Genomic DNA, 12954 nt, shown 5'->3' with positions numbered 1-12954 from the left:
TCTGCGCGTGAACAGATTATGGAGCATCTATCGCACTGCACCGTGCACTCTTATTTTAGACATGGACAATACGGATCTGCACTGCAAGCCATCAGTGGTTGTCGCGCTAATGCCTTCTTTTGACAGTCGAGCTTTGACAGCCCTCGGCCCCTGGCGTCAAGCTTGACCAGCCTCTGCTGGTACCCAGATAGTCGGCAATGCGGTCTGTCCGTGTCGCGCTCGCGTGTTCCAAGCTTTGTCTAGCCTGTTCGCATTATGCGAACACAGTCTGATGGTCATGAAGATAGAAGGGGATCATGATCTTTGTAAAGCCATGGGGTAGAGCGGCGGGTAGTTGCAGATAGGGCAACGTTCATGGATCGCACATGGTCAGGTAGGAGTGAACAATGGCTATTTTTTTTTTGAGCAGGTAAAGAAGACAGTTGTTAGTTGGTTGTTAGTCGAATGAGAGAGCGCGATCGTGGGACGCCAAGCAAAGCGGGTTCCTGCGATAATGACGTACAGCTTGAGCCGCGCGTGATGGCAGGCTGAAATCTTCACAGCAAAGCGGCATCCTTCAATCCCCTGCATCCACGAATACCATCCCTTGGTCGCGTCTGCTGTAGAGCTAGCTGGCAGTGTTGTATTGCCCGACGTTAGCATCAACACGTACAGCACGATCTCGAAGCTGCGCATCGATGCATGCGAAAGCTTGGTGCTGTGACAACTCGGCCTCACAGAGGTAGCACATTTGGCGACCATGCCTTCCAGCCGGCCAGCTCTCGACGCGCGCCGGTCGACACTCCGTATGCAGCTTCCCCTATGCGAGGTGCACGCGAGACATGCTAACTTTGTATACCGACATATAGATTATACCACGTTCCCAACCATCCCCCCCAAATCCCGTGGCCGACCGCCATCTGACTCTCCGTCTGGCCAAGATGGCAACCGCTCCGAAGATGGCAGCCACAACCACCACGAGTCGCCCCTGCCGACCAAGCAGCTCATCGTGCTAGCTGTCATAGCTCTCGCCGAGCAAACAGCCCTCAACTCGATAAGCCCATATCTGCCAGAGATGACACAGTCGTTTCCCGAAGTCAAAGAGGGACAGACCGGTCTGTACGTCGGCCTCATCGCATCGTCGTTTGCCTTGGCCCAATTCACAACCAACTTCTTCTGGGGCTGGCTATCTGACAAGATTGGACGAAAGCCAGTCATCCTCATGGGCACCTTTTTGACCATGTGTTGTCTCCTGGCTTTTGGTTTCTGCAGAGAACTCTGGCAGGCTGTTCTTGTCCAGGCCTTGATGGGCCTTGTCAACGGAAACAATGGCGTTGTGTCGACATGTCTGGGTGAGATTACGGATCGAAGCAACCAGTCGCGCGCCTTTACCTACCTGCCCGTAATCTACGGTATCGGTGGCATAACAGGGCCTATCGTCGGGGGACTGTTGGTCCTCTACCAGAACCCCTTCAACAAGAGCCAGCCGAACCCGTACCCGTACCTTCTTCCGAACCTCTTCTCGGCCTTCGTCCTCGCCATCGATCTTGTAGTGTGCATGTTCTTCTTAGAAGAGAGCTTGGAGGAGGCCAAGAATTTGCCGCCTCTCGGAAAGAGATTGGGGAATTTGTTCTCATGGATCTGGCAGTTCACAAGCTCGACACGACCGACCTACGTACGTCGCCTCTTGGGCAACAACAAGAACCACAATTCGCAAGACGATACAGAGGATGATGTAGACCAAGACGATGCTTCTGACGCTTCTGGAGAGTCTGCGCCTACGCTCTTCCCGCACAGCAGTGGCGACGAGCTCACGCGTAAAGAGATTCTGAACCGGGACACCGTCCTGCTTCTCATCACATACTTCATATTCCAACTTGCAAACATCTCGTACAACTCTCTATATCCCATCTTTGCCGAAGAGCAGCCACCTACTGGACGTGGGTTGAAGCCTGAAGCGGTGGGATTGTCCTTGTCCTTTGCCGGTGCTATAACAATCATATTCCAGATTGGTGTATTTGGCAGGCTCCGAGGCAAGCTCGGTAATAAGATGGCATACAGACTCAGCTTAGGATTGTTCATAGCAGCCTTCGGTCTTATGCCCTGGGTAGGCTACAAAGAGAGCAAGGGGTACAAGGGTATTGGCTCGGGCGCTGGCTGGTTGTGGTTTGAGCTTGGTGTCGTGCTGGTGATTAAGACGATTGCAGGTGTCGGAGGTCTGACAGCTGCACTCCTCATGGTAAGTTGCTATGCGCCGGTTATGTCCTGACCTACAGATGCTGACTATGTACAGATCACCAATTCTGCACCCAACCACAATGTACTCGGTACGCTCAATGGCCTCGCTCAGACGCTGTCTGCTGCTGGTCGTGCTGCTGGTCCTTTCCTATCAGGCTCGCTTTTCACGGCTGCTACCAAGTTGAGGCCCAAAGGCGAAGCTTTGCCTTTTGGTATTTTCGCTGGCATCGCACTTGTTGGGTTCCTTTTGAGCTTTGGAATTCGCGGCGAGGGACTGGAGGCTGAAGGATTCAGCGATGATGAAGGGGAAGACGAAGACGAAGAAGAGGAGATTGGCGAGGGCGCGAATGAGCGTACAGGACTGCTACGGAAGTAAGAGGTGCGCGAAACTCGTTATAGATTACAGCATACTTGCATGACTTAGACGCGTAAATCTTGACTATCAGCGCGGCGTTCGTGTGGTGGGTCTAGATTACAGGTATCTGGCTGGGGCGTCGGCCAACAATCAATTCAACGTCAAGCGTTATCTCCTCATCCACGACTAAGGACCTGTTTTTCTGTGATCCACAATAAATGTCTGAGCCTTCCCAGAAGGTATGCATCATTGCTTTCTTGGAAGATTTGAATACCTAGATGTCTTTAGGATGTGGTATATGTAGGAAACAATTCAGAGAGAAAGACCTTCCTCGTGTAGTCTTGGTTTCTACAGTAGATAAAGGAAAAACCCTTCCGCTGCAAGGGAAAATGATGACCCGAGAGATTATCCAGCCCTGATCGAAGCTTGGCACAGTGATAGTCACAAAACAGCTGCGGTAAACTTGCTCGTGGTTCCTCCCGTCCACAAATAGCAGGCCTTCATACAGTCATCCTAGGCGAGCCGTTGAAGATGAGGCGCGAGGGGCATGACGATGCGCTTCCAGCCGACCAGGTGATTATCATTGTATGACTCGGAACTGCGAGCACGTTTGATGATGAGTAGAACAAGATCGGCAGCAACAAGGGAGTGGTGTTTGCGCAACGCCGGCTGGGTGAGGGTCCACGGTCACGAGGTGCTTGTAGATGCAGGTTGATGCCTGATCAGGGCGATGTGGAACGCTAAGCTGACGGCCTACCGAAGGGCGATGCGGAGCTGTGTGTGAGTGTTACTGCAGCACGTCTAATATGCACACTACTGTACTATACTATGCATGTAGGATGTTCTGTTTCGATGCTGCAACAATATCTTTGGTCTGTGGACGAGGCTAGCTGGCGGTCGCCCTCCGCCACAAACAGAACGCTTGTTCCGCTAGCGGCCCGTCTACGGAACTCAGGGCTGAGCTGACTCCAACCTCCACACCGTCTAATTCGACACGGCAGCCTGCCAAGCCTCACGTGCAGGGTATGATTGGGTTTAGGCATGCTGCCGTCGTGAATCTCATCCTCTGTGCTTCCCCGATACACCATGGCGCTGTCAGCATTGCTGTGTTGGCGTGCTGCTCAGCCTGACCCGCACCCGCCTGGTCCTCAAAGCTTCCTCCCGCTTAGCATCTGCTAGCCCTCCTGGGTGAAAAGCCAGCAAGATCGTGCAACAAGCCACCATGCAGTGCTATTGCCACTGTTGCTAGCGGTCTGGTCGAGCTTCCGCGGGTGTTGGCCTGAGCTTACAGCCCCAAGATAGAATTGTGCGCTACGGCTCGTGGGACTATCTCGTGTCCCATGTATCTTGCGAAATGGGATTTGCATAAGAAATCTCGGCAGGGCCGAATCGATTTCGTGTTGTTCGTCTTGGTGTGCTCCTGTCTATCGCTGTTTAAACCTTCTTAACTCCTTTTCTCGCCCGTTGCGGTCGCCTTGTTTCAACATTATTAACTGCACAGGAGATTGGCAATATGGGCTGGAGTTTCCACGGCCACAAGCGAGATGTCGATGCGGAAAAGCATCTCAAACGGCTGCACAAGACAACACCGTTGATTGAATCCCCGCTAGTGGGCGCCGATCACGAACATCTGGTCTTCTCTCAACGACACGAAGCGAATAGCGTGGAACTCTTCTTTGACTTGTTCTTCGTTGCTAATCTGGCAACCTTCACGGCCTATCACTCCATCACCGACGTCGACTATTTGCTGGCATACATTGGTTTCTTTGGCATCTTATGGTCGTGTTGGTTCCAAATCACACTCCACGATGTTCGGTTTGCGCGAGACTCGCTCTATGAGCGCGTGTGCAAGACGATTCAATTCATAGTCTTTGTTGGTCTAGCGCTGGTTGGAAGCCAGTTCAACCCAGCAAACGAGAATGGTAAAGGGAACAACACAGTAAGTTTTGATGCTGGGGTCTTGAATACAGTATACTGAGTCATGCAGAATTTCCGTATCCTGTGCTACACGCTAGTCATCAGCCGTGGGCTCCTGGCTATTCAATATCTTGTCGTACTTTACTTCACATGGAGAGCAAAGTATGGAAAGATCTACCTCCCGCTCATTCTCATGTTCGCCATATATGCAGTCAGCATGGGTGCATTCGCCGCTATGACACCCGCATTCCGAGTCGAGGGCGACCATAGCAGGCGGCTCGTTCACCTCGTGTGGTACATCGTCATGGTGCTTGAAGGCATCGGCGTCATTCTTATATCATGCATCTGGCGCATGATGAGCTTCAAAAAGACCCATCTGATGGAGCGCATGAGCTTGCTGACAATCATTGTTATTGGCGAGGGTGCAATTGGCGTTACCAAGACAGTGAGTAGGATGATGGGGAAGCACGGACTGGAAGTTGAAGGATGCTTTTTGATCATGTGTATCATCGTCGTCCTTGTGCTGATATGGGCTCTGTGAGTATACCCAGGTAGAACAAGTCTGGGTCTACACAGCTAACGAAACTCCAGCTACTTCGACAACTTTCCTCACGGGCATTACGGAACCATCCGGCAACAAATATGGTCTCTGCTACACTTTCCTCTCCAACTCGCAATTGTTGGTGTTGTCGAAGGCTCTCAGCAACTTGCACTGGCTCGATACGTCGCAAGAAACACCGCAAAAGTCACAGCCTCCATCCTTCAGTATTGCCAAGACGACCACCTTGACGGCCAGAAGCTACAGGATAAGCTGCAGTACCTTTTGGAGTATTTCGAGTTAGACGGCAAGTTCGAAACCAAAACCTATTACCATCAGGCTGAATCAGCTATCTGGGCTGTCGGCAACGCCACAGGCATCTGCTCGCCACAGAATACTACCCAGTATAATATGGGTCAAGACGACGACGATGGTACCTGGCCTGAAGCGCTCAAGAGCGTGTCCCACCTCATTACCAATGGCATGTACACTGGACTCGGCATGAAGATTCCAGTCGACAAACTTGAAGAATACAGTCCCCTCAAAATTGGCCTGAAAGGATTCGAGCTCGTCTACCTCTACTACTGGTCGTCGTTCTGCCTCCTTCTCATCTCCCTGATCATATTCCTTTTCTTGATTCGCCGCCACAAGGCTGATCTATTCGACTTCACTTCCGTCATATCGCGCTTTCTTGCCCTTGGCGTTGGTGCTGCAATGTTGGCTCTGATGGCCGATACGAACCGGCTGCACTCAATGGTCGAATCACCGTGGCTACTACCTATCTGCGTCATCATCCTATTCATTATCCTAGTCATCGATAAACTAAGCTCGGTATACTGTAATTTCCAACTTCAGAAGAGCGGAAAGCCATACGCGTTGGAATTTGAAGAGCATGGACACCATGGCCACGGACATAGTTCACACGCATCCGTGCCCGAGACAGGTGCGCTTTATGGGCATGTGCCGCACGACGCGGGGTTGGAAGAGATGCGCGACACAACACGGTGGAGCTCGCACCCCGAGGATATGGTGCCACTTACAGCTCAAAGCACCGAGTACAAATCGCCGCATCAAAGCTATGCTATGGAGCCTTTGACAAGCCCGCCGCTTACAAGCCCCCCAGTGTCGGGACACGATCCGTTAGACAACGAGGGTTATGTGAGTCATGCTCCGGCTGGATATGCTCCTGTGAGCACAGGATAGAACAGCGGTGCATAAGCGGTCGAGGAGCATGGTGTGGTCCGGAACTTTCGTAATATCCATTTGATCATTTTAGCAAGCGTGGCGTTATTGTTTGGCAAGGCGGCACTTGCCTTACCCGCATAATATCCGAAGGCGGATACGGGACAAAGACGGATATCATCATATGGCGTTCTCTATTACAGTAATAATGGCATATTTAGCGGCCAATTCCGAATCTTCAATGAGATTTTTTACAGCCCTTACTTAACCCTAGTCACTACACTCATTCACAACGTTAGATCGACGGAACGGGATCAGCGGCGCAACGTCAGCGCCTCATCAAGACCACTTGGGTTGCACTTTTTCTTAAGCTTTCAAAAGACGTCCTTCAAACAAAATGACATGTCACAGCGATACGAGGTTCGCAGTCGCTACTGAGGTGGCAACAACTGTGTTGTATCGGCCCCTATTATAGAGACCGGGTGGCCAACGAGCTACAACAATAACATCCAACTGTATGTGCCACTCTAGAGTCGATTAATTCCCGCTCGGTACCACAACCGGGCCGCCCTTGCCACTTTCGAAGAACAGTCATGGCTGATAAAACTACACTAGCAGCAGCAGTGCGGACTAAGCTTGCGACAACCCCCAAATCCGGGCTTCCAGTATATACATATATCTATCGTCGCTTCTACACCTGTGGCCACGCTCCTGAACCCATCAAGGTTTCGAAGTCGGCTGACCAGGAAGGAGTAGTACAAACAATTTTGAGACCAGACCAGGTCGAGAACGAGGGTCAAGTCCTCAGGTGGCTCAAGTTTAGGCTAGGGCGGTGCTGGGCGTGCGCAACCAGGTTGCGCGAATATCACAAGAGTATGCCGGAGAATGGGAAACGGGGAGGCATAAGGCCGGTGGCTTCTTATCAAGGAGAAGGAATACGTATTGACAAGGCATTCCTCAGGGAAGCCAGGTCAGGTTTTGAGGCGGCACTAAAGCAGCTCGACCACGTCAGCTGTTGTGCAGGAGAAGAACCTGAAGAAGAGTGGCCACTGACGAGGGAGGTGGTTAGTGGCGACGATGATTCTATCCGGGTGGTGAGGTTTCTAGATGGACGCCGCAAGGTGGACTCGCCAGTTTCTTCACCTTCACCATCTTCCCAAGGTTTCAACGACCCATGGTCTCTTCGAGGAGGCGGCGACGTCAGTGGCAACTACGGCAGAGCGGACTGGTCAGTATGTGCCGGAGGGTGTCGACGTCAGCGAAAGGACAGTGCTTCCGATATCAACCAGGATGCAGAACCGAATCACAACAAAGGCGTGCATACACTGAGGCGAGCAGGAGCAAGAATTGAATACCTCCAAGATCTCAGTCTCGAGGATCTGCGCACACCAATGAAGCTCGCTTTCGGACCGCACAGCGATCTAGATTGGCTCAGCTTCTCGTGCTTGCTGCGCAACAATAAGCTGAGCTTCGACGACATTGCGGAGCTCGTATCTCGATATTCTCTTGACGATAGCGAACCCCTTCCGAACGATGTTGCGCAACAAAACCTCCCGGTTGACCGTCAGCCGAACATGAGTGGTAGTACTCTGCAGTCGTCCGTAGGTCGACCGGGAGTTATCGAGTGGGATTCCTCCTCTGATAATGCAGACAGTCAGGCATCAACACTGAGGAGTAATAACAGTTGTCGCACAACCGGGGATCGAAATTGCGGAGCAAAAGACCAGAAATGGAACGACAAGAAACTATGGCATCATGAGCCGGTCCAGCCGCAGAATGTTGACGGACAAGGAAAGACTGGCGAAGGGGAAGGGGAAGCCATCAGAATGGAAGATGCTGGCAACTTGGACCAGTCTCATCATGATGGTTATAGTAATGAGCCGAATGTAGCTCAGTCATGGTTCTCTTCCGATTCATCGGATGATTCCATCGAATTCGCGAAACCAGGAGTTGGCGCCACGGCGAACAAAACAAAGCCAACTGCACTATCCTGGTGGAAGCGCAAGAAGAAGTACGATGGGATCTATCGAGTCTCGACGGCTGCGAGCATTCCAGATTTTCAAGGGTGTCCGGTAGGGCTCTGGAAGAGGATAAGCAAAAAAGCCTCGAACCATATGCTGACCAAGGATACAACGGATGAAGAGGACCGGAAGCTGCAAGCAAAATTGTCAGAGATGGAGGAGTCATCTTTACGAGCTTCTCGCATGGGTGAGGGTTTTGTCAACCGCGACAGCCACTGTCCCCCAACACATAGGACGCAGACGACAGCCCCACATGTCCAGTCAGATGTCTCTACTTCGCCCCACATGCTCAGCGCGATGAGAACTCTCAACAGCTCTCGCATAAGTCAAACTATGACGAGCGACCCCAAGTCCCAAAGGGGTAACCACAACAGCCCTACGCGCCTTGCCAAATCAAGACGTTCTTGTAACACCCACTGCACCAAGATCGTCAGCCCGCATGGTATTCATCCTGTGCACCGGCCCTACAAGCCTAGCCCTCTGAAGCACTTCACTCGAGTCACACTGCTGGATGTGAACAAAGGACTTCCGCCGTTGCCACCTGAAGCGCGTCGACTCGCATACCAAGCATCAATGGGATTGCAGACGAAAAGCGATTAATGAGTATATAGATGAAGTGGAACAGGTGCATTGGGTGTCGAATTGGATAGAATCGCTCTTTGGTCAAGCTCCTTGTTTCGTGTTTCTTGCATTCTTGTGCTCAACTACGTTTTCGTCAGCTCGGCGACATCGGAGATCGTAAATGGTACCGGTAGCTCGGAGTTGTGCCAATCAGATCACCGAGATCACCGAGCTGGCTGAACAATCATCCACCCCTCAACGACGCGTTCTCCAATAACGCAACATGACACCATCAGGCAGATGTATGCAAGACGCGTATTTGATACGAGGCGGATGACTCTGCGCATGTAGTCTCGTCTATAAAGACGCGTTGATTCACGCTTCCAAGGCGTATAGCTAACCAGCAACTAACCCCTAACATCTCCAACTCTTCATACTTGAAGCAGTAGTCCACGATGCCGCCCCCAGGCTCATCCCACGAGAAAGATCCCCGATGGACAGCAGTAGACACCTACTCGTTCTCTCACCTTCATCCATCTAGCGAGACATCGCCATCTCCATCCTCTCTTCAACAAGCCCTCGATGCCTCCCAGAAAGCCGGGCTACCCGACATCGCTGTCTCACCGTCCCAGGGCAAATACCTCCAGCTCACCGCCCGCCTCGCACGTGCAAAGAACATCCTCGAAGTAGGCACGCTGGGCGGGTATAGTACCATCTGGCTCGCGACATCTAGCCCGAGCGTCAAGGTAACGTCGCTCGAAATTGATAGCGACCATGCCGAGGTTGCGCGCGCGAATATAAAGAACGCCAGGTTGGAAGATAAGGTTGAGGTTAGACTTGGAGCTGGTATGGATATCCTGCCACAGCTTGTACAACAGGTCCAGGAGGGGAAGAGGGCGCAGTTCGATTTCGTCTTCATCGATGCGGATAAAGAGAATAACTGGAACTATGTCGACTTGGCGCTGCGTATGTGTGAGTCGGGTGCATGTGTTATTGTGGACAACGTGGTTAGGAAGGGCCAATTGGCACAGGAGACGGATGATCCGAGAATTGCGGGCGCGAGGAGGGTGGTGGAGAATGTGGGCAAGGATGAGAGATTGGATGGCGTTGTATTGCAGACGGTTGGGGAGAAATCATACGATGGCTTCTTGCTTGCTGTTGTGAAGTGAGCGGAAAGATTGCCGTTTGGCTTTGGAAGAACAGAACAGAACAGCGAGATATCATGTAGCATACATTATCATTAGGCTTGCTACTACTAACCACACATCCCTTCTTCAAAAGATTCATCGGTAGGGTGTCTCCTCCATCCTCTCCTCCTACTCAATAATCATGATGAAGTTTCCTTTTGCTGGACTCTTTAAGTCTTCAGCATGCTAGCAGCGACCAAAATCGCAGAGCTAGTCTTCTGCACCCACTCTTGCGCCAGGTCTGCATCTTGATCGAATGTGATACTCTCAGTAATACCCGGGAAGGTGACCGGAGCATATCCAGTGTCACGACCAGGAGCGAAAATGGTATGCCGATAAAACTCTCTTGTAGGCAAGCCACCCTGCGATGTAAAGCCTCTAGAGAAATCCCGTGCCTTATGGTTCTGCACAGTAATAAGTGCAGTATCGTTCGCGGCGACAGCTTGATCTCTCAGCTCGACAAACTCCTGGGCCGAGGTCTCGAACTGGGCGATAGCAGCTGTAAGGTTGGTAAGGTCAACAGTAAAGTTGCTACCACTGATTTCTGCCTCGAGATCTTCAAGGTACGTGTTAAACTCAGAGACATAGTCCGCTGGCTCGAGGGGCACGACGGGATCAGATACCATGTGGTACAAGAGCAAACTAAGGAACTGTCCCATGGCCTTGTGGGTGTGGAAGCCGGGGTCACCAAAAGTAGCCATCCAGTGGTACGAGTCGTAGTTGCTGTGGTAGGGGTAAACTGGGTCGTTCGGACCTCCGCCAGCACCCATATCGATGGAGGCGATACCACGATGGAGGAAGGGAGTGTAGTCACTTCCACTACCCAAAACACCGACCTCGCCACTCTCGTGCGACCAGACGTCGTACATGGTAACGCCTGTGTCGTTTCGGTATGGGTAAACGACCTTCTTCATCAGGTTGGTAGCAATGGCATGTAGGTCTGGAGTCGCGGCAATGTCTGGAATGGGCCCACTGACCGCGACGTCAATGTTGAGATAAGATACTGCGGCAGTCTTGAGCCAGGGGATGTACTCCTCCATCCACTCAGTGCTCCCAACGAGGCCGTACTCCTCGGCGTCCCAACTGCAGAGGACAATTGTTCGCAATGGCTTCCAGCCTGTCTCAGCGAGGGCGCCGAACGCCTTGGCCAACTCAATGAGTACGGCAGATCCAGAGTTAGGATCAGCAGCACCGCCAACAATCCAAGCGTCACGATGGTTGCCCACAATGACGACTTCATCCTCGAGCGTACCATTAATGATACCAACGGCATTCCAGATTGTGCCATAAGTGTCGTTCATCACATTGCTCATTGACAGGGATGCGCCGGATCCCTCGCCTGTGAAGTAGCCAACTCCGGGAATGGCCCCAACCCAGTTTGTCCTGTTGACTGCCGTGCCGTTGGTACCAAAGCCGTTGAGCGCTTGAAGTAGAGGCTGGGCTTCAATCCAAGAAATGGGTAAGGATGGAATCTGTGGAGTGATGTTGGCGCGATCTGCGCGCGGAGAGTCTGGCTTGGAGACGTAACCAGGAGTAGTTGGGTCACCTGGGTAAGTAGACAAAAACTGGACGGACCCACGTTGAACGGTTGAAGGGTTCCTTGCACCACCATAAGGATAAGGAGCCACACCCTTTGCTACAGGCTGTCAGTGGGCAGATCTGGTAAAGGATCAACTGAGCTCACCTTCTGTCATGTTCCCGTCGTCACCAGGGTCACTGAAAATCACAGCACCAATCATGCCGTGGTCTTGAGCGTTCTTGACCTTGAGACCACGGAATGGGCCACCGTACTTTGCCAGTGCAATCTTGCCCTCAAGATCGACACCAAGAGCCTCGAGGCGGTCGAAGTCGATTTGCTGGCCTCGTCCGACGTAAACGTATTCTGCAGATGCGTTGCCGGTGAAGCTGTAGCCGTGGAAGACTGGGACGCTGTTGGGATAGCTCGTTGTCTCGTCCTCTTCCAGCACATCTTCCAAAAGGGTAGGAGTGTAAGTGCTACCATTGGGATATGTGAGCTGCAGCGAGTTGGATACAGGATAGTTAAGGAAGACATCTTAGTCATGGCATGTCAGCACCTATATTTGTAGTTTTTTTGGGATGGATTTTCGTGAAGTTGCAGGCAGTGGCAACGTACAGTATTCGTCGAGCCTTGAAGTGAAGCCGTATTCGGACCATTTATCGGCAGTCCACTGGGCTGCACTCATGATTAGTCTTGTACGGTGTCGGTTGAGAACATGTTTCGGTTACCCATCGACTCATTCTGACCAGCCAAATGTTGGCCATGAGCTGCGTTTGATTAATATATACAGATATAGTTTGTCAGGTTTGGTGAGGCATACTGTAATAGTATGACCATTCAGATATTGAGACGGCGTCGAACGAGTTTAGCAATATCTCTTCGTCAGGCGTCAAGGCTGGAGGGAAAACGGATTGCCGCTTGACATGCTTATGTGGGTGATGTAGGAATGCACGTTCACGCTGGCAGGCTTGCGCGCCAACAGCAGCGAGTGCCAAAAGAATTGCCTTCATATTGACTGACAAATTCACGCTTCACAGAGGCAGAAGGGTACCGTAGAATGGTATAGTGCATGGTACCTTTTATACTTGCAGGCAGCTCGCGCGAGATTTGGCATGATAACGTCAATGTTTCCATCTAGAGGATAGCTGCTTCCATCGAGGGCAATTAAGCCTGCCGAACGCACTGTTCCTACGAGCCATCGTATTCTGACATGGGGTTACTGTAGCTGGATGCAGGCACTGCGTAACGGCGAGGTATACAGGCAAGTCGCTAACGCACTCGGGAAGGTGAAGGAGATAGAGCCGTGGGGCGGAGCATTACGGTGCTTGGCAGAGGAGGATGACGATATTCTTGGTGGGGTAGCTTCTGGAATGAGGAAGAGAGTGTGCAGAGATGCGCGTATCTTCTGCGGTCAAAATCTGACGGCCAGATAGCACCTCGGAAAGTCGCGCTTGCCG

The 12954-nt window shown here is 51.9% G+C and overlaps 4 protein-coding genes across 4 annotated transcripts; 3 read left to right on the top strand and 1 right to left on the bottom strand.

Annotated features, from left to right (window-relative positions):
• The first annotated feature begins 546 nt into the window (after nt 1-546).
• Nucleotides 547-2732, top strand: ACET3X_009254 (uncharacterized protein). Its single transcript, XM_069455428.1, has 3 exons — nt 547-785; nt 849-2218; nt 2273-2732. The coding sequence occupies exons 1-3, from the start codon at nt 740-742 to the stop codon at nt 2591-2593; spliced, it is 1737 nt and encodes a 578-aa protein (XP_069303331.1). The 5' UTR covers nt 547-739; the 3' UTR covers nt 2594-2732.
• A 917-nt stretch (nt 2733-3649) lies between these two features.
• ACET3X_009253 (uncharacterized protein) lies at nt 3650-6482 on the top strand. Its single transcript, XM_069455427.1, has 3 exons — nt 3650-4511; nt 4560-5026; nt 5081-6482. Exons 1-3 carry the CDS (start codon nt 4086-4088, stop codon nt 6228-6230), a joined length of 2043 nt encoding a protein of 680 aa, XP_069303330.1. The 5' UTR covers nt 3650-4085; the 3' UTR covers nt 6231-6482.
• Nucleotides 6483-9075: 2593 nt separating this feature from the next.
• ACET3X_009252 (uncharacterized protein) lies at nt 9076-10021 on the top strand. Its single transcript, XM_069455426.1, has one exon. The coding sequence runs from the start codon at nt 9247-9249 to the stop codon at nt 9958-9960; it is 714 nt and encodes a 237-aa protein (XP_069303329.1). The 5' UTR covers nt 9076-9246; the 3' UTR covers nt 9961-10021.
• Nucleotides 10022-10148: 127 nt separating this feature from the next.
• ACET3X_009251 (uncharacterized protein) lies at nt 10149-12507 on the bottom strand (the record flags this gene model as incomplete). Its single annotated transcript, XM_069455425.1, has 5 exons — nt 10149-11614; nt 11663-11810; nt 11850-12031; nt 12113-12172; nt 12318-12507. 5 exons carry the CDS (start codon nt 12505-12507, stop codon nt 10149-10151), a joined length of 2046 nt encoding a protein of 681 aa, XP_069303328.1.
• Nucleotides 12508-12954: the final 447 nt, after the last annotated feature.

This window comes from Alternaria dauci, chromosome 9 (genome assembly GCF_042100115.1).
Source record: "Alternaria dauci strain A2016 chromosome 9, whole genome shotgun sequence".
NCBI lineage: Eukaryota > Fungi > Ascomycota > Dothideomycetes > Pleosporales > Pleosporaceae > Alternaria > Alternaria dauci.
Note: the sequence above shows the minus strand (reverse complement) of the source record. Positions and strands in the feature narration are given on the sequence as shown.

Excerpts from the sequence above, each read along its gene's own strand:
- ACET3X_009253 (XM_069455427.1), top strand. The coding sequence starts at position 4,086 with ATGGGCTGGAGTTTCCACGGCCACAAGCGAGATGTCGATGCGGAAAAG. Across the intron at positions 4,512-4,559 it reads ATGGTAAAGGGAACAACACA|AATTTCCGTATCCTGTGCTA; the intron begins GTAAGTTTTGAT and ends TGAGTCATGCAG. Across the intron at positions 5,027-5,080 it reads CTTGTGCTGATATGGGCTCT|CTACTTCGACAACTTTCCTC; the intron begins GTGAGTATACCC and ends ACGAAACTCCAG.
- ACET3X_009254 (XM_069455428.1), top strand. The coding sequence starts at position 740 with ATGCCTTCCAGCCGGCCAGCTCTCGACGCGCGCCGGTCGACACTCC. Across the intron at positions 786-848 it reads CGCGCGCCGGTCGACACTCC|ATTATACCACGTTCCCAACC; the intron begins GTATGCAGCTTC and ends ACCGACATATAG. Across the intron at positions 2,219-2,272 it reads TGACAGCTGCACTCCTCATG|ATCACCAATTCTGCACCCAA; the intron begins GTAAGTTGCTAT and ends GACTATGTACAG.
- ACET3X_009252 (XM_069455426.1), top strand. The coding sequence starts at position 9,247 with ATGCCGCCCCCAGGCTCATCCCACGAGAAAGATCCCCGATGGACAGCA.